The following is a 27399-nucleotide window of genomic DNA, read 5'->3' as shown; positions in this document are numbered from 1 at the left end:
TATATTTTAATTTTTTTTTTATTTTTTTCATGGCCAAATATGAAGCATGTTGGAATTTATATTAATTTTGCCACTTATTACAGTCACTATTATCCTACATACTAGTCCATATTGGAGATATTTCACTTATTCAACAATTGTGCTGGGATATCTGGCTAAATGTTATCCCAGGACATAAATGTTAGTAGGTTGTCCGTATGTTGCATGAAGGTTTGAAGGCAATATTTTTTAAAAAGCTAAAAGGATACCAACTTTAAAAAAATGAGTGTCTCCCAAAATTCCTGCCAATACTTTTTGCCCTTCTTAAGAAAACCACTTCATATTAGTTATCAACAAATAGGAGCACAAAGCTGTTTGATTTACTGCAGCTTGATGTCCTTACTCCCCCCAACGTATACATCTTTCTTATTTTATACTTCTAAGTTAATTTTACCTTAAGTAAGTATAGCATATGAGAAAACTTCACTCAATACACAGCTACTCCAATAAATAAGAGTTTAATCACCAGTAACAGACATTTCTACTATCATTCACTGCTATTCCTTGTGACTGCTGGGTCACATTCAGTATCTAATAAGGGCTTGACCCTCATCTTCTAAAAGTACCAAGTCTAAAATACCACATTATGAAATTATGATATTTATATACCTAGCATATATACCTGTATATACTGCCTCTCAGTAATTGCTTGTTAATTATGTTTTTTGGCAAATCTTCTGGTTATGACTATAGTAACTGATAAGAAAATATGCAGATTATCTTAAATGTTTAACTTCCCTACCAAAGCAATCTTAACAGGTTCTTAATTTTTCTTATATCATAACTACTTTTGAGGACCTAGTAAAAGCTCTAGCTCTTTCTCTAGAAAAATTTATATATACACATAGGAAATTTTACATACAATTTCGTAGTGATACAGGTTCCCTCAGACCAAACCATGGAATCCCTAGATTCATGGACTCCAACTTGAGAACTGTTTCAGATACATTGAACACAGTGCACACTCATATACCCATACTCACACCCATGTTCCCTTTCATGAGAGGCATTATGCTTAGAAGTTAAAAGTACAAGCTTTGTTCTTTTGCCTTCCTCCTTCCCTCCCTTCCGTTTTTTTTTGAAGGGGGTGGGGGGAACAGGGTCTTCCTCCTTCGCCCCAGCTAGAGGGCACAGCATCATCATAGCTCACTGCAACTTCAAATTCCTGGGCTCAAGTGATCCTCCTGCCTCAGCTTCCTGAGTAGCTGGGACTACAGGCACATGCCATGCCACCACGCTCAGCTAACTTTTCTATTTTTTGTAGAGACAGGGTCTTGCTCTTGTTCAGGCTGGTCTTGAACTCCTGGCCTCAACAATCCTCCCACCTCAGTCTCCCAGAGTGCTAGGATTACAGGCATGAGCCACCACAGCTGGCCAAGGGTACAGGCTTTGGGGTCAGACAAACCTAGGTTTGCATCCCAGTTCCACCACTTAACTGCCTTGTAACCATAGGCAAGTAACTAACTTCTCAAAACCTGTTCTTTCATCTGTAAAATGAAGATAGTAATAGCTACCACCTCCAAGAGAAAAATGTCCTTAAACCTATAGAAATAGTACTTTATAAGGCTGGTTGTGGCAGTGTTAAAGATCCCTAATCTATTAATAAAACATGTGGTCTTAGGCTTCTCATTTTAATTTCTTTGTGCCCCAGATCCTCAACTGTAAAATAATTAATAGAAATTTTTTATGATTGTATGGCTTATACCTTAAAGTCTTTAAAGCCTTCAGGAGTTCTCCTTCATGTTAATGAAAGTTAAGGATGAGAGTAATTCTGCTATAGACAGGTTGACTGTATAATTTATCATCCAACCCAGGATACTTTTGAGAGTGAAAGGGGGTGCTATTAAAAATTATCAAGGCAAGCCAGTTGTCCTGATAATTTTTAATAAGGTAAACCAGGAAGTACAGGGAAAGTGCAAAAGATGAGCTAGAGGGAAAGTGCAAAAGATGAGCTAGAGAAAAAGCAAGGAAAATAGCCTCATCTAGCTGCCTTCATTTCTTTATCCAGAAATGGAATCCTACTCAATTACCCCTGTATTAAGAATTGTGCTAGAGAGTTGTTATGTTTATTTTGCACTTAACAAAAGATACAAGATTTCCTTACAAAAATCATTTGAAGCCAGATGCAGTGGCTCATGCCTATAATCCCAGCACTCTGGGAGGCTGGGACAGGAGGATCACTTGAGGCCAGGAATTTGAGACCAGCCTGGGCAACATATCAAAATGCCATCTCTACAAAAAATTAGCTGGGCATGGTGGCATGAGGCTGAGGCAGGAGGATTGCTTGAGCCAAGGAGTTCGTGACTGCATTGAGCTATGATCACACCACTGCACTCCAGTTGAGGGGACAGTTTGAGGGCAAATTAAGTTAGTGAAAATTCCTGTTTTTTAATTTTTTTTTTTAATTTAATTTTTCCCTCAAACAGTTCTTGATTTCTTAGGAGACTGTCACCCAGGCTGCAGTGCAGTGGCATGATCATAGCTCACTGTAACATTAAGCTCCTGAGCTCAAAAATTCCTGTTTAATAATAAACAATCATCTGTGTAGTCACCCCAAGTATAGATAATACACAGTTCTTAACCTAAGATCTATGAGTGATTTGGGGAACCAGATATATGCTCCAGTTTTTTTCTTTGGTTTCTATCCTATTACTATTTTTTTAAAGCTTTATTGAAATATATTTTACATGCCATAAAATTCAGCAATCATGGTGCAACCATCATGACAATGCAGGTTTAGAACACTTGCTTCACTCCTGAAAGCTCCCTTGTTCCCAGTCTTCGCCTCCACCTTCAGCCCTGGGCAACCACTATTCTGCTTTCTGTCTCCATAGTTAAACCTTTTCCAAAAATGTCATATAAATGGGCTCATACAATATGTAGTCTTTTGCATCTATTTTCTTTTACACAGTCTAATGCTTTCTTAATGTTCTTTTATTTTTATTGCTAGATAGTATTCCAGTATATAGAAATAGCATGTTTTGTTTATTCCTTCACCAAATGAAGGACATTTGGATTGTTTTCCATTCTGAACAATTAGAAATAATGCTACTGCCAATATTTGCTCATAAGTCTTTGTGTGGACATGTTTTCATTCCACTTGGGTAGATACTTAGGAATGGAATGGTTGTATCATATTGTTAGTAAATGCTTAACTTTTTAATAAGCTGCAAAACTGTTTTCCAACCAGCAATGCATAAGTGTTCCAGGTTCTCTATACCCTCCTGAACACTTAGTATGATCAATCTTCTTGACTATAGACACTCTAGTGGATGTGGAGTATTATTTCATTGTGGTTTTATTAATGCTTTGTATCTTACTGTTGGCTAATGATGTTGAACATCTTTTCATGTGCGTATTAACCATTCACATATTTTCTTTAGTCAAGTATCTGTTCAAACTTATCGCCCATTTTAAAAATGTGACTGTCTTCTTATTATTGAGTTGTAAGAGTTCTTTATATAGTCTAGAGTTTTCCCTGTTACTTTTAAAAACCATTTTGGGGGAAAGGAAAGAAGATTTTTTTTAGTCAAGTTGTATTATTAATAGTTGCTTTTGTACACAGTTGGAAATTCTATATTTATTGTCATAATCATATCGAGGACACAAACATACCTCACCACTATATATCTTTCATTCTAACTTTAAAAAGATTTGATAACAAAAAAGAAATGAAAGTAATGTAGCTACTTAATCACCAAAGATGATAGGACACAGCGCCTCAGTATTGTAATGTGCCAGGGTTCTCACCACCCCAAATATAAAGTTAGGAAAACTGAAGCACCTTATGTTTTTCCATTTAAAAAATATATCTGACAGTTTGGACTGTTTTTTTAAGTAGAAGTTACGGTATGAAACTTTACCAAAATGTGGATGAACTTGTTCCTTCACAGGACCCTTTTTTTTTTTTTTTTGAGTCAGAGTCTCACTCTGTTGCCCGGGCTAGAGTGAGTGCCCTGGCATCAGTCTAGCTCACAGCAACCTCAAACTCCTGGGCTTAAGCAATCCTACTGCCTCAGCCTCCCAAGTAGCTGGGACTACAGGCGTGCGCCACCATGCCCGGCTAATTTTTTTCTATATATATTTTTAGTTGTCCAGATAATTTATTTCTATTTTCAGTAGAGACGGGGTCTCGCTCTTGCTCAGGCTGGTCTCGAACTCCTGACCTCGAGCAATCCACCCACCTCGGCCTCCCAGAGTGCTAGGATTACAGGCGTGAGCCACCGCGCCCGGCCCACGGGACCCTTTTCTTGAAGGATTCTTTAAGGTTGACTTTTCACATTGCCAAGAAAAGCAGCCAAATGAAATTGGAAAGACCTTTAAGCTTTATGAGTAGGAGCAAATATATGTCAAATTTCAGATGATGTCATCCATTCCAGGATTGCTATGATTTTTTCCAATATTTTGGTGTAAATTTTGAGGGAATTGGAAACTATACCATTTTTCTCCAGAATGCAACTTGATGAAATGAGTGATACTACTCTAAGCAGTTAGTTCCTAGTTTTTGTCTATTAATAAGCATGTTGACATGGTCAAAGGAAAATCCCTAATACGTGAGTCTCTTGTGAAAATTGCAAAGACTATTAATATTAATGGCAGTAAACATCTTTGAAAGAGTGTTAAATTTCTTTGCCAAAATAATCACCAAAAAAGTTTTTTTGACTGTAAGGAAGATTTTGGTGCTCTCTGCACAGATGGTGCATCTTCCAAACTTAGCAATGTGCATACTTACACTGCCTCAGAGGAGAAAGCAGCCCACCCATTGTAAAAAGGCATTGCTTTTTTTCATTAGCACATAATGGCATTGAAGACTCTTCTAGCAGGCCTAAAAGAAGTCTTGCCTGCTACCACAGAAGTAATCAATTTCATGAGAAGGTTTTTATCAAGAAGAAGGATCAAAATATAAAATTCTCCTTTGCTTGGTTAAGCTTTTGGCAGGAGTTTTGCTTTTTAAGAGAAAAGAAAGGTTAGTACAAGGAGAAGTTTATTCATGGCTTGATTTACTTAGGGATATTTGGGGCTTTATAAATGAGTATAATCTTCTAATTCAAGACCTAATAGTCATCATTAGGGATTTGGCAGAAAAATTGTAAATCCTTTTAGCCAGGCTGTTGCTCTGAGTGAAGTGGTTAGAAATGGACAACCATGTGAATTTTCCAGTACTGGAGGAAATAACACTGTAGGCTAGTCATGAATGAAAAGTTTTATCAGTTTCTCTGCAGACATTTAGAAAAACTCAGAGCTCTTGAAGATTAACTCCACTCAGAAAACTTCAAAATTGAAACTGGAATTTGTAATTTTTTCACCTGTCATATTACATCAAACAGTGATATGAATTCAATTCTAAGAGTCATAGAGAATTCTTAGGTTCCTTGCACAAGCCTACCCTGGCATCATCTGGCAAAGTGAGCTGTGATCAATTGTAACCACGTACCTCTCCAGAGTTTTCACTACTTCTTTTCATCAAAACTGAAAGCACAACCTTTTGGATATCAAATATGATATTCAACTAACCATGTTCCAAAACCAGGACCAGTATGTGACTTCTTTGTTCAAGCCAAACAATAGCAGCCTTCTAATTGAAATGTTGTTTCATATAGAACTAAAATTTATTTTCTGAGTAATTTGTGTACTTTATTTCTTTTTTAAAAAACAAAATGGCCATTAATTTTGGCTTAAAAATTAGGAAAAATGCTTTGTTTTTATAAACATTTATTTTTAAAGTGTGGCAATATAAAGAAAATCCATTTTCAATGCAATAAGGTAAATTACATCTAAAATTTTTATATATAAATTGTTTGGAATTTTTTAGGAAACAGAGCTAAGGGAGAAGTCCATGAGATTCTCAAACAGATCAATTAACCCAAAATACTAAAAGACACCAAATTAACTTGTGTAACTAAAATTTATTTTTAAAAACTATTTTTTAGAGCAGTTTTAGCTTCACAGCACAAGTGAAAGGTACAGAGATATCTTATATACTCCCTGTCCCACACACTTGCCCAGCCTTACCCATTGTCAACATCTCCCATTAAAGGGGTACATTTGTTACAACTGATAAACCTATATTGACACAGCATCATCACCCATTTACATTAGTGTTCACTCTTGGTGTTTTATATTCTATAGGTTTTGGGGAAATTTACAATGACATATAGCCACAATTATAGTATCACACAGAGTGGTTTTGCTGCCCTAAAAATCCTCTGTGCTCTACCTATTCATCCCCTCCTCTTCCCTAACCCCTAGCAATTATTAATCTGTTTTCTCCATGTCTTTTCATGTCTTGATAGATCTTTAGAACTGAATAATAGTCTATTATCTAAATGTACCACAGTTTATTTATCCATTCACCTATTGAAGGATATCTTGGTTGCTTCCAAGATTTGGAAATTATGAGTAAAGGTACTATAAATATCAGTGTGCAGGTTTTTGTGTAGACAACATTTTTCAACTCCTTTGGGTAAATACAAAGGATCATGATTGATAAGAGTATGTTTAGTTTTGTAAGAAAATGCCAACTGTCTTCCAAAGTAACTATACCATTTTGCATTCCCACCAGCAATGAATGAGAGTTGCTGTTGTTCCACATCCTTGCTAGCATTTAGCATTTAACTTACACTCTTTTCCCCTTGTTGACCTCAGTAGAAGTAGTCATTTTTCGGGATGATTGGAAGTTTTCTCATGTATGTGTTGTATCATTTTAGACTCAGTTTTTAGACTCTGGATTTTAGGAAAAGCAAGAGAAACTATTAAATCAGGCATTTTTGTGTACTCTCATTGAATCTTCTCAATAACCTTGTAAGATTAGTATTCCTGCATTATAGATGAGGTAACTGAGGTTCAGTTGTATTCAGTAATGTGCCCGTAGATTCAGGGTGTCTCCTTCTTGTTGAATTGAGTACTACCAAATCTGAGATTTTAATACTCATAACTTTTTCTCCTGTTCTCGCTGTTTAGAATTATATTCAGCTTTTTGCCACCCAGAAATTAAAGTGGGTCAAGAGTCAAGGTATTATTAAGGTTATTTTCACAGTGGCACCATCAAAAGCATTATTATTAAAAGAAAAAAATTGGAGCAATATATTAGGACAGGATTTCATTTTTACGAAACCAAAGTAAAATCTTTAAGTATCAGTAGAATAAGTAGATGAACGGAAGGAAGGGAGGGGATGACCTTTTACTTAGCACAAAGGCTTTTGACATTTATGGAAAATTAGTTATTTTCATAAACTGATTTTAAATTAGCACAAGGTACGCAGTAAGCTACTTAACAGAAGACTAATAACGCTGTATATTAAAAAATGATTTTTAACTTTAAGTGGTTTTACAGCTTTTATCAATGAAGCCTCACAATAACTTCATGAAAATAGTTTTTGAGTACAGAGATTTAGTTGTACAAATACTAGTTAACTTGTAGTACACAATGACATATAGTTGGTTAAGATTAATTTGTATTACTGGTTAGAAACTCAAATGACTGGATTTATCAAACTACTGAAATCAAGATGATTTGATAATTGGCATTTCATGTATTGATATAGAAAGATATTTTGTACCTAATTGTTTACATGAGCTTTTCAAAATGATTATTTTTCAAATGATAATATGTGACAGATTTAGTGTTTTCAATTTATTGGTACATTATGAATAATTTAAAGAGAAATTTAATTCTTTTACATATTTAAGTAGATTTATCTGAGGTTATTGTGAAGTAAGCACATTTTGTTTACACATATTAATAATAGATATCTTGAGGATATTTTTGCCATAATGTATAAGGAAGCTCCTTACTGTCACCAAAGTATATATTTAGCTTTTTTCTATTGAAATGATAATCATATGTTTGTCTAACATATCATAATTTAACAAAAAATTATATGAACTTCTGGAATTGTGCTTATGAATATAGAAGTGATTATTAAAGATAAATTATTTGTCTATCTAGGCATAAAACTAGTGAAAATAATATGTAAGATATTTATTGAGAAGAATAAATTTTATCAAAGGACATAGAAGATGGTAGGAATAAATGCAGAGTTATATATACCATGTAAATAGATATGAAGACAACATTGTAAATTGTCTATTTCCCCCAAATGAATTTATAAATTCAATGCAATACTAATCGAAGCCCCAACATGAACTGATAAACTTAATTAAAAATTCAAATGAAAGAGGAAAACTGTACAAACAACTAAGAAAATTTACAATAGGAAAACAAGGAGGCATGATTCACCTAAAGTTCATATTTTGTTTTGTTTTGGGGGGCATACTCACCACTATACTAATGAGGAAAAAGCACATATTAATATTAAGTCATATTTTTTAAGCTACAATAATTAAAACAGTGAAATATTGGTGTAGGAAAGATTATTGGATCAGATTAGAAAAACCTTTCATATATGGAAATGTGACCTGTGATAGAATTAGCATTGTAAATCAGAAAAGAAAGGACACACTGTTCAATAAATGGTGCTGTTACAGTTGACTTCTCTACATTGTCAAAGTAAATTTCAAATGATTTAAGGAGTAAAAGGTGAAACACAAAGTTCTAAAAGGAAAAAAAATTTACATCAGAAACTAAAAACATTGAGTAGTGCTGCTAACTCTCTCTTAGCCTTCTTTTGGTTTATAATGGTGGGGTGAATCTGGTTTTTCAATGGACAGATAAATTGTGGTGTATAGTCATGCACTGCGTAACAACTTTTCAGTCAACAATGGACCACATATATGACAGTGGTCACATAAGATTATAATACTCTATTTTTACTATACTTTTTCTACGTTTAGATAGATACACAAATACTTACCATTGTGTTATAGTTGCCTACAGTATTCAGTATGATAACATGTTGTAGATTTGTAGCCTAGGAGCAATACCTAGATACCTAGATGGTATAGTCTATTACACACCTAGACTACATAGCCTAGTTATGTACTAGGCTATACCATTTAGGTTTAAGTACAATCTATGATGTTTGCATAGTGGTGAAATCACCTAATGATCCATTTCTCAGAATATATCCCCATCATTAAGCAAAGTGTAATTGTATTCATGCAATGAAATTCTCTGTAGGAGTTTAAGTGAATGATCCAGAAATATGATTCAACTTGGATAAATCTCAAAGGAGTGATGAGCATAAAATGCAGGTTGCAATCCCATGTCAGCTAGGGCTGCAGTCATCTGAAGGCTTGACTGGGCCTGGAGGATCCGATTCTAAGGTGACTCACTAACATGGCTGACAAGTTCAAGCTGGCTCTTGGTTGGAGGCACCACTTCTTCTCCATGTTGGCTTCTCCATAGGGCTGTAGGATTGTCCTCGCAATGTGGCGACTGGCTTCCCCGAGAGCAAGTGACCCAAGAGAACAAGGCAGAAGCTACAAAGTCTTTTATGACATAGCCTTGGAAGTTATGCACAGTCATTTCTGCTGTATTCTACTGGTTATACAGACCAGCCCTGATTTGATATGGGATGGGACTACATAAGGGCATGAGTATAGATGATCCCTGACTTAAGATGGTTTGACTTACGATTTTTCAACTTTATGACGGGTTTATTGGGATATTAAATGCATTTGTGACTTACAATGAATTTATTGAGATGTAACACCATTGTAAGTTGAGAAGCATCTGAACTGTCTTTATCCATTTTCTTTCTGCTATAACAAAATACCACAGACTGGTGATTTATAAAGAGAAAAGATTTATTTGAGCCACAGTTCTGAAGGCTGGGAAGTCCAAGATTGAGGAGTCACACCTGGTGAGGGCCTTCTTGCTGTGTCATAACATGGCAGAAGGCATCACATGGCAAGGAAGTGTGCCCAGGAGACAGAGAGGGGAAATCAAGCTGCACTCATCCTTTTTATCAAGAACTCACTCCCATCATAACTAACCTACTTCTCTGATAACAGCAAAAATCCATTTGTGAGGGTAGAATCCTCATGATCTGATTACCTCCCACCTCTCAACACTGTTACAATAGCAATTAAATTTCAACACGAGTTTTGGAAGGGACAATCAAACCATAGCAAATACCTATAGGTCAGGATCATAACCATGTTGGAGGCTGATTATCACAATACTATATATTGTGTGTTGAGATATATGTATGTACATATTTGTGTCTTGTCTGCCTGCCTGCTTGTATGTATGTATATATAATGGATGGGAATGATAAATACCAACTGCTAACTTTAGGATAGTGATTTCCTTAGGAGAAAGAAAGATCACGCTGCTTTGGTGTGAAAAATTAAACTGGAGTAAGGCTATAACAAAATAAGGACTCCAATTACAATGTAGCTGATAGAAGAAAGAGGTGGTAGTGGCCTAGAATAGGATGGTGGTAGTAGAGAGAATTGGAAGGATTACCAATGTTTTAAAAATAGAATTAAAAGACATAATGGGCCGGATGCAGTGGCTCACGCCCGTAATCCTAACACTCTGGGAGGCCAAGGCGGGTGGATCGCTCGAGGTCAGGAGTTCGAGACCAGCCTGAGCAAGAGTGAGACCCCGTCTCTACTAAAAATAGAAACAAATTAGCTGGCCAACTAAAATATATATAGAAAAAATTAGCCGGGCATGGTGGCGCATGCCTGTAGTCCCAGCTACTCGGGAGGCTGAGGCAGTAGGATCGCTTAAGCCCAGGAGTTTTGAGGTTGCTGTGAGCAAGGCTGACGCCACGGCACTCACTCTAGCCAGGGCAACAAAGTGACACTCTGTCTCAAAAAAAAAAAAAAAAAAAGACATAATGATTGATTAGGTGTGAGGAATGTCAGGTTCTAGCTCTAAGAATAGTCAGGGCCTGGCATGGTGGCTCACACTTGTAATCCTAGTACTCTGGGAGGCCAAGGCAGGAGGATCACTTGAGGTCAGGAGTTCAAGACCAGCTTGAGTAAGAGTGAGACCCCCATCTCTATTAAAAATGGAAAAAATTAGCCGGGCGTGGTGTTATGCACCTATATATCCCAGCTACTGCGGAGGCTGAGTAAGGAGGATCGCTTGAGCCCAGGAGTTGGAGGTTGCAGTGAGCTATGATGACGCCATTGCACTCTAGCTGGGGCAGCAGAGTCAGACTCTGTCTCAAAAAAAAAAAAAAGAATAGTCAGGGATAACAGGTAATTTTCTGACCTAGAAGAAAATGATTTCTTAATCCGATGATGAGATCCAAACTGCACTGGGTTGAACTGGGTGACCTTACAAATATCTAACCTTACTGGACTTTATTATTCTTAGCTGTAAAAAACAAAAGGTGTTTATATGATCTCTCTTGCCTTCCAACACTAAAATTCTATGACTATATCTCACATTTGTGATACAGAATATTACAGAAAGGAAAGTGGAAAGAAACAGACAGTAACAAAATTATAAGCCACTGAAATAATCTGTCATATGAAGTTCAGCTCCAAGTAGCTTTGCAGAAAACACCCCACATGTGCTTCCTTATTTCACCAGTTCCCTTTTGTAGTAAGTCCTCAAGATACAGACAGTCATGTTTATAAGGTGATATATTTTAGTGGAGATTTTACCCATTATTTTGAACACCAACCAGCCTCCTGTATGTATTTTACAAGCATTTTTTAAACATTTGACCAAATAACAAGCATTTTTATGACTTTTTTTCAACTCCTAATGCCTCAAAGGCTTTTTTAAAAATTTATTCCTTTTTCAACCCCAAATGTATGTAGTTCCTGCACTACTTTTAGTCTGCACAATTCCATGGTATTTTGTTTTTATGCCTAAATCTGTTGTCATGTTCTGGCTCTGAGTGTTCGTATTGAGTGTCCCATAATTTCTAGGTTTCTTTGAGGAATACTGCTATAGGACATACTTAGATTATTTCTAATTTTATTGATACAGAAGTCAAAGCAAAAGAGCAAAAAATCCCAAAGAGCCATTTGATGAAGTTTACACATTAAAAGAATATTTTGTCTCTAGAGAATAGTAGCTGACAGCTGTCATTAGCTTGTAAATGCCCATCTGACTTCGCTACTGGAAGCCTTGTATTGTTTATATTGTTAAACTTAAGGGAGGAACTTTGGTAATTGTTCTACCTGAGTTGCAAACCAAGAAATCTAACATTTACATTACAATATAGTATGTGGGAAAGGAGGAAACCTAGGAATTTATTTCAAAAGCAATATTATAATAAAAGTTTATCAGCTCAGAAATATGTTATTTTATGTAGAATTTCTCAAAGCTTTCATATTTCATTCCCTTGAAAGGCATCATGCTCTCTAAAGGAAAAAGGTAAGCTAGGTATGAAAGACCTTCATTTTCTCTGTTGACTTTGTCTCAGCTATTTTAAAACAAACAATAACCCCTAAGCACTTACCTGTGAAACTGATGTTTTAGTGAAATCCTTCAAATGTTATGTGTTTCAGACTCAGATTCCTATCATTTATTTAAATTAAATTCTGTCTACTTCTTGAGATCTGTGGTTAGTTGCTCATTTTCACATACAGAAAAGGTATAATGGGGGGGTAAGAATACCAAGTGAATAAGTTAATCACCTAATTTTATGATCCCATCATCATTACTCCCTGTAGAAAGAGATAGAAATATTCATGTTAGTGGCTCTGACTTCAAGGAAACAGTGGATGAATTGCTAAGGATTCTTTTAGAAAAGAGAAGGAAAATTTAAGGACCGGTTTTTCACATATCTTTAGATATTGCAAGCTTTAGATCATGCATGCTGTGCATTAAATTCAAATATAATCTATGGTAACAAAAATCAGATCAGTGGTTACCCAGGGATTAACTGGGATGGGGCTCAGGGAATTTGGGGGAATCATGGAAATATTCTTTATCTTGTATCAAAACTCATCAAATTTCCATTTAAAATAATAAACTATGCCTCAATTAGTGTTTTGTTTTTTTTCAAATCATAAAAGATTTTAGTGTGAAGCTTTTGTATACACTGTAGGCCTTACAAATTACTGGAACAGTCAAGGAAATAAGATGTAAATGACTACAACTATGGAAAGTTTGATGCATTTGAAATTCTCAGAACATTAATTGCACACATTTCTTCTAAACTATTTAAATAGGGGGGATATGAATCCATAGAAGCATAATAGAATGTACCTTTTGACTCTTAAAAGACAATAATAAAGAAACATTATCACTTACATATCAGGCAGTATGCTAAGTGTTTTAAATTGTATCTTTCATTTATGCCTCATAAGAGCTCTATGAGTTAGAGATTAAACCCATTTTAAAATGAAAAAGTGAGGCTCAGAGAAGTTGCATATGTCCAAAGCCAGGATTCAGTCCCAAATTTGACTCCAAAGCGTGTTGTCTTTCTTCAGTGCTAACATCATCTTTAAATGCTTAGTTGCTTATGTAAAAATTTTTGATTTAAAAATTTATTTATTTACAGAATTCATTTGAAAATTATTCTGAAAGAGGGTTATTCTGACATTTATTTTACTGATTAAGGCTCTGTAAATCAAGAGGAAAAAGATAAGGAAATTCAGAACTCTGTGCCATATTGTCATAAAAGATCCCATCAATTGTATTGTTTATTATAATGTTTCCCTTCATAACATTTTGTTATAAAATCATAATTGAGCTTTGGCTTCTAGCTAAGCTCAGGAAGATGTTCAAGAGAAAATGAAAGGACCAGCCTGAGCAAGAGCAAGACACCGTCTCTACAAAAAATAGAAAAATTAGCCAGGTGTGGCAGTACATCCCTGTAGTCCCAGCTACTCGGGAGGCTGAGCCTGGAGGATCGCTTGAGCCCAGGAGTTGGAGGTTGCAGTGAGCTACGATGACACCACTGTACTTTAGTGTGGGTAACACAATGAGACTCTCTCTCAAAAAAAAAAAAAAAAAAAAAAAATTGATTTTGATTATATCATGATATGTCCATGCTGTATAATAGAATGCTTACTTATCACCTTGGATATAATGTAGTATTAGTACTATATGTACATATATATGAGTTGACTGTCCTGAAGTAAGAGTCTCACTTATTAGTATACTTTAAGAAAATGTCATTCCCCAGGGATTCTTGAAAGCTCTGAATTCTAAGAGCCACCTACTACAGGCTTGGAGTCTAGTCCAGCAATCTCTGGCTACTTAATAAAAATCTTACTAAATGAAAGCAGAGTTTGTATTCACCAATACCAAGAACTTTACCTCATATTCCTAGGAAAGCCTCTCCTTGACCCTCTCAGAAGATAATGCCTTGACTCTTTTCTCATACCTGAAAAATGAGTTATATGATCCATTTGATCTTCCATAAGCCAGTTCCCAGAATAACCTTCAACTAAAGCAAAAGGGCATGTTCCCAAACCTTCTTTGAAAACATTTTTAAACCATGCTAATAATAATAGTAGACTCCCATGTAAGAATAGTAATAATGTGGCTTTAACTTACAATGGAATCTAATTATCATACGTTCGTGGATCTTTTTCATTCAGATGTGACAGTGGTTTATCAAAATGGGTTACCTGTGATATCTGTGAGGCTACCATCCCGGCGTGAACGCTGCCAGTTCACACTCAAACCTATCTGTGACTCTGTTGGTGTGTTTTTACGACAATTACAAGAAGAGGATCGGGGAATTGACAGAGTTGCCATCTATTCACCAGGTATAGTCACCTTCATTATTAATTCCCTCCCACTCCTCATTTCCCCCAAAACCATTTCGAAACATGTATGCATACACACATCACTGTAAAAGAATCCTATACAGTTAACTTTAGAAAATATTTTTTAACTTAGCAACTGCCAGGAGAGAAAGTAATTTCTTTCCCAGTGGTTCTCATAACACAGTTGTTCAGTTTTGGCAAATGTATCTTCATAGGGAATCTCATTCAAAAGCAACTCACATATAATGCATGGGCAAGGATAAAATGCCCAATCACATTTTATATTATTAAGACCTTCTATCATTACTTCCGGTGTAGAATAAATTTTTCCAGTACTTGAGCCCTTATCTCTGGAGATATGAAATATTAGGACTTCTTTTTAGATCTTCTCATGTCTTTCACATAAAAGTTTACCAAAATAAAGATGTATATGATTTGAAAAATATATAAAAAGGCACTAAAATTCCCATTTGATATAACATCTGTTTCATTTATTTATATTTTAAGTGCCTTTTTACTTTGAAAAAAACTTGAAAGATTAGTCCAGTAAGTACCCATTTACTCTTCTCTTAGATTTACCAATTTTTAACAATTGTCACATTGCTATGCTTTAAGTAGTTTAAGTATACTTAATTCCCAAATCATCTAGCAACATAATTAGTAGACCAGCATGGTGTACTTTGCTAACCCTATCATCTGTCCCTACTGAACTATTAGCAACTAATCAGTGACTATATTGAAAAGTACTAATGTTAGAAAATATTGTTTTTTCACTCAACCAGCTTCCATCATAGACAAAGGTAAGAAGTCCATACAGCTCTGTCAGTGACCCTAGATTTCCAACCGACACCTATCGATCTATGACCAGTAATTATTTTTCTTGTTTATACAATTCTGCCAGAAAAGCGTGTTGTTAAATGTTCACAGACTTGAAGCCTAAAAACAAAGAGCTTTAGACAATCTAAACTTTGTTTAGCATAGAACTGGGGGATGAGACAAAAAGTTAGCTATAATTTAAAAGGAAGCAGTAATTTTTAAAAACGATTTTGAAGATTGCATTTTCCTGATCATTCTTGAATAATTATGGACATATGACAAGTTTCATTTAATATTTTCACAGATGGCGTTCGAGTTGCTGCCTCAACAGGAATCGACCTCCTCCTCCTTGATGACTTTAAGCTGGTCATTAATGACTTAACATATCATGTACGGCCACCAAAAAGAGGTAAAAAAGTAGCCTTGATAAGGTCACAGAAACGTGGAGAGGGCTTTTGTAAAGAAATTTAGTTTTCACTGGGTAACCCCGAGAGACAGTCAATATTGAAAGAACACTGAAAGTTTTACATACAGATAAGCACTATTTCAGTTGAAGAGCTCATTGAGTACCTGGTACTTGGCTAGTACATTGACTAAAACCATTTATTAATAGATTTGACCTAGATACCAGAATGCTTTATTATCTGACATTGTTACTCTGTTTCACATAATTAAATGTCGTACATCAGCAGTCTCCAACCTTTTTGGCTCCAGGGACCAGTTTCATGCAAGACAGTTTTTCCGTGGTAGAGGTGGGGGAGTGGAGCTTGGGTAGTGATGCAAGCGATGGGGAGCAGCTGTAAATACAGGTGAAGCTTCGCTCACTCCCCCACTGCTCACCTCCTGCTGTGTGGCCTGGTTCCTATGTTTCATGGAAGACAGTTTTTCCACAGATGGGGTTGGGGGGGTGGAGGAGTTGGAGGTCAGGTGGTGATGTGCACGCGGTTCCTAACAGGCCATGGACAGGTACTGGCTGCCACCTGGGGTTTGGGGATTGCAGTCCTATATAACTTAAGGTCCTTCCCTCCATGTAGGCTAAAAGTCGTATTATTTTAATAACATTACAAGGAGAAATCTTTTTAAAATAAACTGTGGGCTTCCCTATTCTTTTAAACATTGTAACAGGTATTAATCCCCCCTTTTTTTCCTGATGATTCAAGGTCAGCAGTCTAAAAGTCAATTATTGTACAATTACAGTCTTTAGGAATTTCTGACATATATGCTTTTGTCTGCAAAGTGAGGTGCTCACCTCAGGTGCATATTTTAAGACGGTGAGAAAAAATTCAGTAATCAAGATAAATATTGTTTTAATGCACTATTATTAAAAACCAAAGTTAATGCAAAAAATCTATAATGAACACAATATCAAAATTTAAAATTAAGACAGAGTCAGTATTACTAATTTTTCATTTCATCCCAGGCTCCAGTATGGCTGGCTCTGCACGGTACAAGGCTAAATAGCCCTCTAAAACAGCATTTTGAGTTGTGTCTCTTTTGGCCACATTTCTTTGTTCTTTTTTTTTTTTTTTTGAGACAGAGTCTTGCTCTGTTGCCCAGGCTAGAGTGCCATGGCGTCAGCCTAGCTCACAGCAACCTCAAACTCCTGGGCTCAAGCAATCCTTCTGTCTCAGCCTCCCGAGTAGCTGGGACTACAGGCATGTGCCACCATGCCTGGCTAATTTTTTTCTATATATTTTTAGCTGTCCAGATTATTTTCTTTCTATTTTTAGTAGAGATGGAGTCTCACTCTTGCTCAGGCTGGTCTCAAACTCCTGACCTCGAGCAATCCTCCCGCCTCGGCCTCCCAGAGTGCTAGGATTACAGGCGTGAGCCACTGCACCCGGCCTCTCTTTGTTCTTAATATTCATTGTTACTGCTGTTGTTAATGTTCCTTCCACTACAACCCCTCCCTCTACCAGCCTCCTAGGACATTCCTTTTCAATCTTGCTTTTAAAAATTGGGTCTAACATAGAAAAAGTTCTGAGCGAAGGCCTGTGTATTAAATGCCTCCATAATGTGGTCCACATCTACCTTTTAAATTTTTGTCTTTTTCTCCTGCATGTTCCTTACTTTTTCTCCACCGTGTATTCCTTTGTGATTTCCTGAACTACGCCTCATTCTTTGCCATCTCAGTATTTGTTCACCTTTCCCTCCCTCCCTTACCTCGTATTTCCTCATGTCAAAATCATCAGTGTTAGCACTTCCATGAAGCTTTTAATGATCCTCTTCTTCTTTCTCTGACTCTCACCCAACAGAAGTGATTAATCTCTTCTCTGAATTCTGCTTATTCCTTTTCTTTGTAAATGCTCTGGGGGAGGGCACTGCTATTTTGTATTCCCCATTGATTCATTCTCTATTGAGTGAATTAAATGAGTTAACTGGGTAGCATTTGGTTGTTCAGAGGCCAATAGGTTGTTGAGAAGTAGCTAGCTGGGGAAAAGGATATAGAAAAGTATCCTTTAAATAGTAAGAATGGAAAAATATTCTTAAAATACATTTGACCCTTGAGCAACAGGGGTTTGAACTGCATGGGTCCGCTTATACACAGATTTTTTCCAAGAAATTGGAAAATGTTTTTGAGATTTGTAACAATTTGAAAGAACTCAAAGACAAACTGCATAGCTTAGAAATATCAAAAAAGTTAAAAAGTTAGGTATGTTATAAATGCATAAAATATATGTAGATATTAATCTTTTATCATTTACTACCATAAAATATATACAAATCTATTATAAAAAGTTAAAATTTATCAAAACTTACCCATACACTTATAGACTGTACATAGTGCCATTCACAGAAAGAAATATAAACAAATATAAAGATGCAATATTAAGGCTGAGCACGGTGGCTCTCACCTGTAATCCTAGCACTCTGGGAGGCCGAGGCGGGAGCTGGGAGCTGGGAGCTGGGAATTCCAACACTGTTGGGTGCCCCGAGACACAAGCTATCACCTCTGCTGAGGGAGGGCAGGGTGAGCAGTTCTCTTTCCAAGCTGCCTGTTTCTGCTGAGAGGAGCCTACCCTCCCTGGAGGCAAATCCCTGGTACAACTACTCCTACCCCACCCACCATAGCATTTCAATGGCAGCCCCCAGGCATTAGGCATTCTGGGAGCCCAGCACACAATGGTCTGAGCTTTTTCCATCACCTCTGCTGTGGCTGGCCCAGGACGGGAGCTGGGAATTGGGACACTTTTGAGTAACCCAAGAACAAAAACTTCCACCTCCACTGAGGGAGGGAAGGGTGAGCAGTCCTTGCCTCCAGTTGCCTGCCTCTATTGGGAAAAGCCTGCCCTGCCTGGAAGCAAATCTGTGACATAACTGCCACCGCCACCCCCTCGCCTGAGCATTTCAGCCACAGCCCACAGCCATTCTGGTAGCCCAGTGCACAGTGGGGTTGAGCTGCCTCCACCACGACTGCTCTAGCTGGGCTAGGGTGGGAGCTGGATATCTGGGTGCTTTTGTGCCCCTGAAGGACAGAACACAGTCACTGCCAGCATAGGGAGATGAGAGCGGCTTGTGTGCCCTACAGCTAGCTGCTTGCCTCTGCTAATCTCACCAAGAGGGGCCTGCCCATCCTGTGGCAGGCTCACAGTGCATCTGTCCTTCTCTTGCCTGAGCATTCTTCCAGACCGGGAGATCACCCTGCTCCTCTCTATCACAGCCAGCACCTGAACTCAGCTCAGTCTTGGTCTGGTTCCCCCAGGACTCAAGCATGGCATCCAGGGGCCTACGGACTGGGAATTACCTAACCTAGTCCACCACTGCTGGCACCTGAACACTCTCTCAGGGGTCTGAGGTCCAGCTGACCCAAATTGCCAGCAATGCCGTGATGGCTACTTATCTACACGAGCCAAAAGTCAGTGCATCTCTACCTTTCTACACTGAGCAGCAGAGTTCCCAGCAGAGAACAGACAAGCTGCAAAGGTATGTTTTGAGCTAAGGGAAAAGGTTCCAGATGAGAAGGAACCAACATAAGAACTCTGGCAGTATGAAAAAACAAGCTGTTTTGACACTCCCAAAGAATCACACTAGGTCTCCAGCAATGGCCTACAAGCAAAAGGAAATTTTTGAAATGTCAGATATAGAATTCAAAATATGGATTGCAAGTAAGCTCATAGGGATCCATGAGAAAGTTGAAAACCAACACAAAGAAACCAAAAGCAATAATTCAGGGAAGGAATAAAAACTTCACTAAAGAAATAAATATTTTTTAAAAAATAACAGAACTTGTGGAAATGAATCATTTAGGGAATTAGAAAATACAGTGGAAAGTTTTAACAACAGAGTAGACCAAGTGGAAGGAAAAATTTCAGAGCTTGAAGACAAAGCTTTTGAATTAACCCAGTCGCTCCCCCCCCCCCACCAAAAAAGTGCATTCCGCTTCCATTAGTTGTGAATTTGCCTGCCCCAAGACTTGAATTTTTAATTTAATTTTAATTAAATTATTATAGCACTATGTAGAGGGGCGTTGCAGAAATGTTGGTCAAAGGGTGCAAAATTTCAGTTAGGAAGAATAAGTTCAAGAGATCAATTGGACTACATGGTCACTATTGCCAATAACAGTGTATTGATTACATTCTTGAAAAGTGCTAAGAGAGTAGATTTTAAGTGTTTTCACCACAAAAATATAAGTGGGGGAAGGCATATGTTAATTAGCTTGATTTATCCATTCCACAATGCATACATATTTAAAAACAACATGTACATAATAAATATATGCAATTTTTATTTGCCAATTTAAAAGAATTAGCAAGTTAGTTAAAGATAAATAAATAGCAACATGTGGCCACTGGCTGCCATAAGGGACAGTGCAGCTTTAGAAGGCTGCATCCTAGGCCGGGCGCAGTGGCTCACACCTGTAATCCTAGCACTCTGGGAGGCCGAGGCGGGCGGATTGTTTGAGCTCAGGAGTTCGAGACCAGCCTGAGCAAGAGCGAGACCCCGTCTCTACTAAAAATAGAAAAGAAATTATACGGACAGCTGAAAACATATATATATAGAAAAAATTAGCCGGGCATGGTAGTACATGCCTGTAGTCCCAGCTACTCGGGAGGCTGAGGCAGGAGGATTGCCTGAGCCCAGGAGTTTGAGGTTGCTGTGAGCTAGGCTGACGCCACGGCACTCACTCTAGCCCGGGCAACAGAGTGACACTCTGTCTCAAAAAAAAAAAAAAAAAAAAAAGGCTGCATCCTGTTGTGTCCTAGATCTGCTGTTAATCAACAGAAGTGGCAGTTGAGAAAAAGAGCCATACACAGAGCAGAGGAGAGCAGGCACAGCTGGGACCTGCAGGCACTTTTGCATCTGTGTCACTATTTTCTTTTTTTCTTTTCGTCTTTTTCTTCTTCTTCTTCTTCTTTTCTTTTTTTTGTTCAAGACAGAGTCTTGCTCTGTTGTCCTGGGTAGAGTGCAGGGCATCATCATAGCTCCTTGCAACCTCAAACTCCTGGGCTCAAGTGATCCTCTTGCCTCAGCCTCCCAAGTAGCTGGTACTACAGGCCCATGCCACAATGCCCAGCTAATTTTTCTATTTTTGGTAGAGACGGGGGTCTCGCTCTTATACAGGCTGGTCTCCAAGTCCTGAGCTCAAGCAATCCTCCCACATCAGCCTCCCAGAGTAGTAGAAGTACAGGTATGAGCCACCATGCCTGTCCATCTGTGTCACTATTAACTGCAATCACCTTCAGAGCATAAAGCCTTCTGCTTCACTTTCCACCTTCCAAAATCTCATTTGAATTTCTCTTTTGTTTAACTCTAATTCAGAACAATACAGGGAAGAATATTTTGGGAAACAATTCCAGTTTAGCAGATTGACAGAGTATAAAACCATTAAACAAACTTTTTTTTCATCTAATAGTACATTGTGAAGATCTTAGCATACCTAGTACATAAAGAATTCCCCATTATTTTACACAACTTCAATGTTGTACATTATACAATGTGCAGTATATCACTATACACTTAACTGCTTATTTTTTATAATTAATGATGGACTTTTGCATTGTTTTCATCTTTTGCTATAGTCTATATGCAGCATCAAATAATTTTGAATGCATGTCACTTAGGAAGTATATGTAGCAAAAAAATAGAAACTTACTTTTTTTGTAAAACACACACCAAACCTGATTTCAAATTATGTAGATCCTCGGGTTGTAGTAGTCTACTCATATTTGGTCATTTTGAACATGTCCATGCTTCATTAGGAAAAGAGGAGAGTTTCTGTTTAGTTTGATTCCTCCGTTCCTTTCTTCCTTCCCTCCTTTACCTCCCTACTTCCTTGGATTTCTAAGCAAATGTAGTATAATCACAGTATTGAATGTTGAAATGGAAACAGAAAGGGCACAGAACAGAAAAGTCCTTGGACCACCAGCCAGACGCTTTTCTGCTCCTTACTAACTCTGTGACTTTGTGAATATCATTACTATACCTCATTAAGGAGAGGAATTGTCTATTATTTGATTTTTCTTTCCTTTTATAGTGGCTACATCAGCACCTAGTATAGAAATGTTTGTCAGTCTTACCTCTCTGGGACTCAAATTCCTTGTTTATAAATTGTGGGCACCAAGCTTCCTCATGCTGTTATCTTGAGAATAACATGGGATAATATTAATATATATGAGAGGGTTTTGTTAACCTTAGATAATTTAAACCTACTTAAAGAATTATCTTTTTGAAAGAGGACTGAGCTTGCAGGAGAAATGTTAATATTAGTATACTAGAAGCATTATAATGTAGCTCCAGGCCTGGAAATCAGGAAGACATGAACTCTATCCCTTACTTTGACATTCTAGACAAGTTACTTCAGCCTTCTAGAGTGCAGTTTCCTCTTCGGGTAACTTTGGAAAGTTTAAAGCTTTATGCAAATGTGAGCTGCAACTTTGGTATGACACTGTTGACATAGATTACTTCTGGAACTCAAAGTATTCTTGGTTTTATCTGTTTCCATTAATCTGGCATACATTTAGTGAAGCATTCAAGATACTGTGCTGGGTGCTATATCCCATTTCAGTGTATGTGCTCTTCTCTAATCCAATTTGCTGCCCTTATTTGAATTTCTTCATTAATTGAATTTCTGTGACAACTGTACTAAAGGACATCCTTGAAGAATATTTGAAATATTTGATTAATTCTAACTCTGGCTCATTTTGATTTAGAAGAGGTCTGGCCTTATGCTGTACGTAACAAAATGTCACGTTTAAAGCAAATAATATTCTAAAACAAAAGCTTTACTTGTGGTGCTTTTTAAAAAAAAAATTCTTAGACAGCTGAGATCAGCAGAATTTTTATTAGAGTCTCAAAACATAATTTTTAGATTTCTAGAAATACATGGTGCTCACAGTAGAGGATATTGAATCAAAGAATTTGATCTTCCACCTTTTCAATCATTCTCATAACTTCATACCCTTTAGAACATGCTTTCCTCAACAGGAATGAATAAAAAGTTGGTATGCTAGGGGGAATATGTATGAAAGTTAAGATTATTAGGATGATGGTATTTTTATTTATACCTTTGTGTTTGCAAATTTGAAATAACTGCATATTTTTCCCTCAGAAGTTTATAAAGAGAAAAAAATCAATTATTAATAAAATGGCAGGACCACAGATAAATTATAGATCAACATTTTAATAAGCAAGATAATCAGATTTATTTTAAACCTCCCTACTAGTTTTTAACATTCAGTTAAATTTTTTGTCTTTATCTGATGAAGATTATTATTATTTGTATCATTTTTCTTAGTGTTGACCTTAATCATAGCCTCATTTATAGCATTTAGACTTCTAAGAATATAATAGTGAATATAGGTTTCAAAATTTTCAAGCTACCCAAGTATGAATTTACTTTCTAAATGTGTGGATAACTCCTTTTTAAAACTATTACTTTCCCTCAGCTTAACACTGAAGGTGGGATACATATAGTGGATGAATCTGCCTTGTTCTTATTGTCTAGTAGTCTCAGGAATAGCAAGGCTTCATTTAAGGCATACTTTTTTAAAAGTGTAACCCCTTTTTTTCAGACCTCTTAAGCCACGAAAATGCAGCAACGCTGAATGATGTAAAGACACTGGTCCAGCAGCTATACACCACACTGTGCATTGAGCAGCACCAGTTAAACAAGGAAAGGGAGCTTATTGAAAGATTAGAGGATCTCAAAGAACAACTGGCTCCCCTGGAAAAGGTGAAAATTCAAATCTCAGATTTTTCTTATCACCTATATTTTTTCCAGAGCATATGTGTTTCTGTTTTTTCTTCTAAGTTTATGCAGTTGAGTCATGTCAATCAAATTAGTCCACTAGTTTATAGTACTGAACCTGAAGTTCAATCAAAGCAAAGAAAGGACTTTACTCTGATTCGGTGGGGAGGAGGGTATAAGGGCAATATATGTAACCTAAACTTTTGTGCCCCCATAATTGCTGAAATAAAAAAAATAAAAATAAAAATAAAAAAGACTTTAAAAGGAGTAGTTTGGAGCCTTGATATGAACTTAAAGTTTTGAGGTTTAAATATACTGCCCTGGGAAGGAAAAACTAATGATGATACCATTTCCATTGGGGGATGAAAGCAATAATGAGATTAATTTTTATGCATTGCCAAATGCCTAATAATAAACCTGTGTCTCTCATAAATAAATATATATATATTCCCTTAACCAGATTTACCACCTTTAAAATAAAGATTGGAATAATTGCTGATCAGGAAAGGTTCTCGAGTATAGTAGATAACGATTTTAGCCAAGGTAAGAATGAATATGAGATCAGCCCTCTGTGTCCATGGATTCTACAACCACAGATTCAATCAACCTGTGATGAAAAACATTTGGGAGAGAAAAACAATTCAAAAAAAAAATACAACAATAAAAAATAATACAAATTTTAAAACCATTATAATACAACAACTATTTACATAGCATTTACATTATATTATAAGTAATCTAGAGATAATTTAAAGTATATGGGAGGATATGCATTGGTTATATGCAAATACTATAGCGTTTTATATAGGGAACTTGAGCATCCACAGATTTTGATATCTGTGGAGGTCTTAGACCCAATCCCCCACAGATACCGAGGGATAACTGTCCGTGGAGTATTATGCAGCTATTAAAAATGATTATATGGATCTAATTTGCTGTAGAAAATATATATTATGAAAAGTAAATTATAAAACTGTGCATACTATGATCCAGTTTTTAAATGTGTTATGCATAAAGCTATACACATTTATATATACATACACAAAATATCAGAAGGAATATATTCCAAAATTCTAATAGAGTAGTAGGATTATGATTGATTTTTCTTCTTTACACTTTTCTGAATGTTTACAATGAACATATGTCACCTTTTTTTATGGTGATGCAATTGTTTCCATTTAAGAAATTAGATGGTAAGGATTAGAGAGAGGAACAAATACTCTTAATATTGTACATTTTCTGATTTTATAAAAATAATTATCATTTATCAGGTTTTTACCATGGGCTATGAATTATGCTAAGTGTTTTACCTGTATTCTCTTATTTAATCCTCAGAACAACTCTAATGAAGTTAATGGTGATTTGCAGAGCAGGGCTCTAAACTCAGCTGTTCTGAATCCAGAGTTCATGTTCTGCCTCTAGTATACCATTTGAGTTAAACACTAATAATGGATTAAATCTTGTACACAACAGTGAGAAAATATTGGTATGTTTTTATTTCCCTCTTTCAAAGAAGGTAATCTTATGGTTAGGTGAAGAGCTGTTGAAACTGAGTTATTCACTACCATGTTTTCACCATATTTTCCGCCACTTCTAGGGTGAAACATAAAATAAATGCCCTAAAAAATAATTATTCCTCTAAGATATTTTATCTAGTGAAAATTACAGATAAGATACTATAATATTTAGGAAGATAAACTATATTTACTAGAATTAAGACTTTTGTCTCGATTATGAACCTTGCTTCTTTAGTGAACACAGAACAATTTAAGAGTTTTAAGTTGTTTCTATGTCAAATTGCCTTACGATTGATCATGTGTGCCTAACAGGTACGAATTGAGATTAGCAGAAAGGCCGAGAAGAGGACTACTTTGGTGCTATGGGGTGGCCTTGCCTACATGGCCACACAGTTTGGCATTTTGGCCCGGCTTACCTGGTGGGAATATTCCTGGGACATCATGGAACCAGTCACCTACTTCATCACTTATGGAAGTGCTATGGCAATGTATGCATATTTTGTAATGACACGCCAGGTAAGAAGTCCTCTTCAAATAAATTTTCATGATGTAATAATAAAGTTTTAGTTGTCAAAGTAGTTCTCTTTTCTATCATATTCTTTCTAAGGCCAGTCCTTTTTAAGTACTCATTTATCCTTTTTTTTTTTTTTTTTGAGGCACAGTTTTGTTCTGGCCCAGGCTAGAGTGCTATGGCGTCAGCCTAGCTTACAGCAACCTCAAACTCCTGGGCTGAAGCAATCCTCCTGCCTCAGCCTCCCAAGTAGCTGGGACTACAGGCATGTGCCACCACACTTGGCTAATTTTTTTCTATTTTTAGTCACCCAGCTAACTTTTTTTCTATTTTTAGTAGAGACAGGGTCTCACTCTTGCTCAGGCAGGTCTCAAACTTAATTGATACATAATAATTGTGCATATTTATGGGGTAAATGTGATATTTTGATACATGTATACATGTGTAATGTATACATGTATACATTCATAATGTCCAAATCAGGGTAATTGACATATCCATCACCTCAAACATTTATCATTTATTTGTGTTGGGATCATTCAAAATCCTTTCTTCTAGTTGGAAATACACAAATAATTATTGTTAATTATAGTCACTATATTGTGCTACTGAACACTAAATCTTATCCTTCCTATCTAACTATAATTTTGAATTCATTAACTAATGTCTCCCTATCCCTTCTGTCCCCCAATCCTTCCCAGCCTCTGGTAACCACTATTCTACTCTCTACCTCTATGGGATCAACTTATATGCATTTTTAGCTCCCACATGAGTGAGAACATGTGATATTTGTCCTTCTGTGTCTGGCTTACTTCATTTAACATGATGACCTCTAGTTCCATCCATGTTGCAGCAGATGTCAGGATTTCATTCTTTTTTGTGGCAGCATCGTATTCTGTTGTGTATATATGCCATATTTTCTTTATCCATTCATTTGTTGATGTACACTAAGGTTGAAAACATGTCTTGACTGTTGTGAATAATGCTGCAATAAACATGGGAGTGCAAATATCTCTTTGACATACTGATTTCCTTTCCTTTGGATATATACCCACTAGTGGGATTTCTGGATCATATGGTATTTATATTTTTAGTTTTTTGAAGAACTTCCATACTGTTTTCCACAATGGCTGTAATAATTTACATTCCCATTAACAGTATATAGGAGTTCCCCTTTCTTCACATCCTCACCAGCATTTCTTATTTAGTCTTTTTGTTATAGCCATTTTAACTGGGGTCAGATGGTATCTCATTATGATTTTGATTTGCATTTCCCTGATGATTAGTGATGTTAAGGATTTTTTCATATACCTGTTGACCATTTGTATGTCTTCTTTTGAGAAATATCTATTCAGATCATTTGCGCATTTTTTTATTTCAGAATATTATGGGGGTACAAATATTTTGGTTACATGTAATGCCTTTGCCTCGCCCAAGCCCGGGCTAGAAGCATGCCCTTCCCCCATACAGTGCTCTCTGTCTCCATTAGTTGTGAGTTTACCCACCCACCCCCACCTGACCAGTGCCCAGTGACTATTACTACCATGTGAGCACCTTAGTGTTGATCTGTTAGTATCAATTTGATGGCGAGTACATGTTGAGCTTGTTTTTCTATTCTTATGATGCCTCACTTCAAAGGATGGGCTCAAGCTGTATCCAGGATAATATAGGAGGTGCTAGATCACCACTGTTTTTTGTAGTTGAGTAGTATTCCATGGTATACATATACC

The 27399-nt window shown here is 36.7% G+C and overlaps 1 protein-coding gene across 1 annotated transcript in view; it reads left to right on the top strand.

The window, feature by feature from the left end:
- Nucleotides 1-27399, top strand: part of MCU (mitochondrial calcium uniporter) — a 177502-nt gene that overhangs the window by 136630 nt on the left and 13473 nt on the right. The window contains exons 3-6 of the mRNA XM_045569190.1: nt 14467-14637; nt 15758-15862; nt 23466-23626; nt 25471-25674. Of these exons, the coding sequence (XP_045425146.1) occupies nt 14467-14637; nt 15758-15862; nt 23466-23626; nt 25471-25674 (641 nt within the window). The remainder of the gene's footprint in view (nt 1-14466; nt 14638-15757; nt 15863-23465; nt 23627-25470; nt 25675-27399) is intronic.

Source organism: Lemur catta, chromosome 14 (genome assembly GCF_020740605.2).
Source record: "Lemur catta isolate mLemCat1 chromosome 14, mLemCat1.pri, whole genome shotgun sequence".
Classification (NCBI taxonomy): domain Eukaryota; kingdom Metazoa; phylum Chordata; class Mammalia; order Primates; family Lemuridae; genus Lemur; species Lemur catta.
The sequence above is the reverse complement of the archived record's forward strand: the minus strand, read 5'-3'. Positions and strand labels throughout refer to the sequence as shown.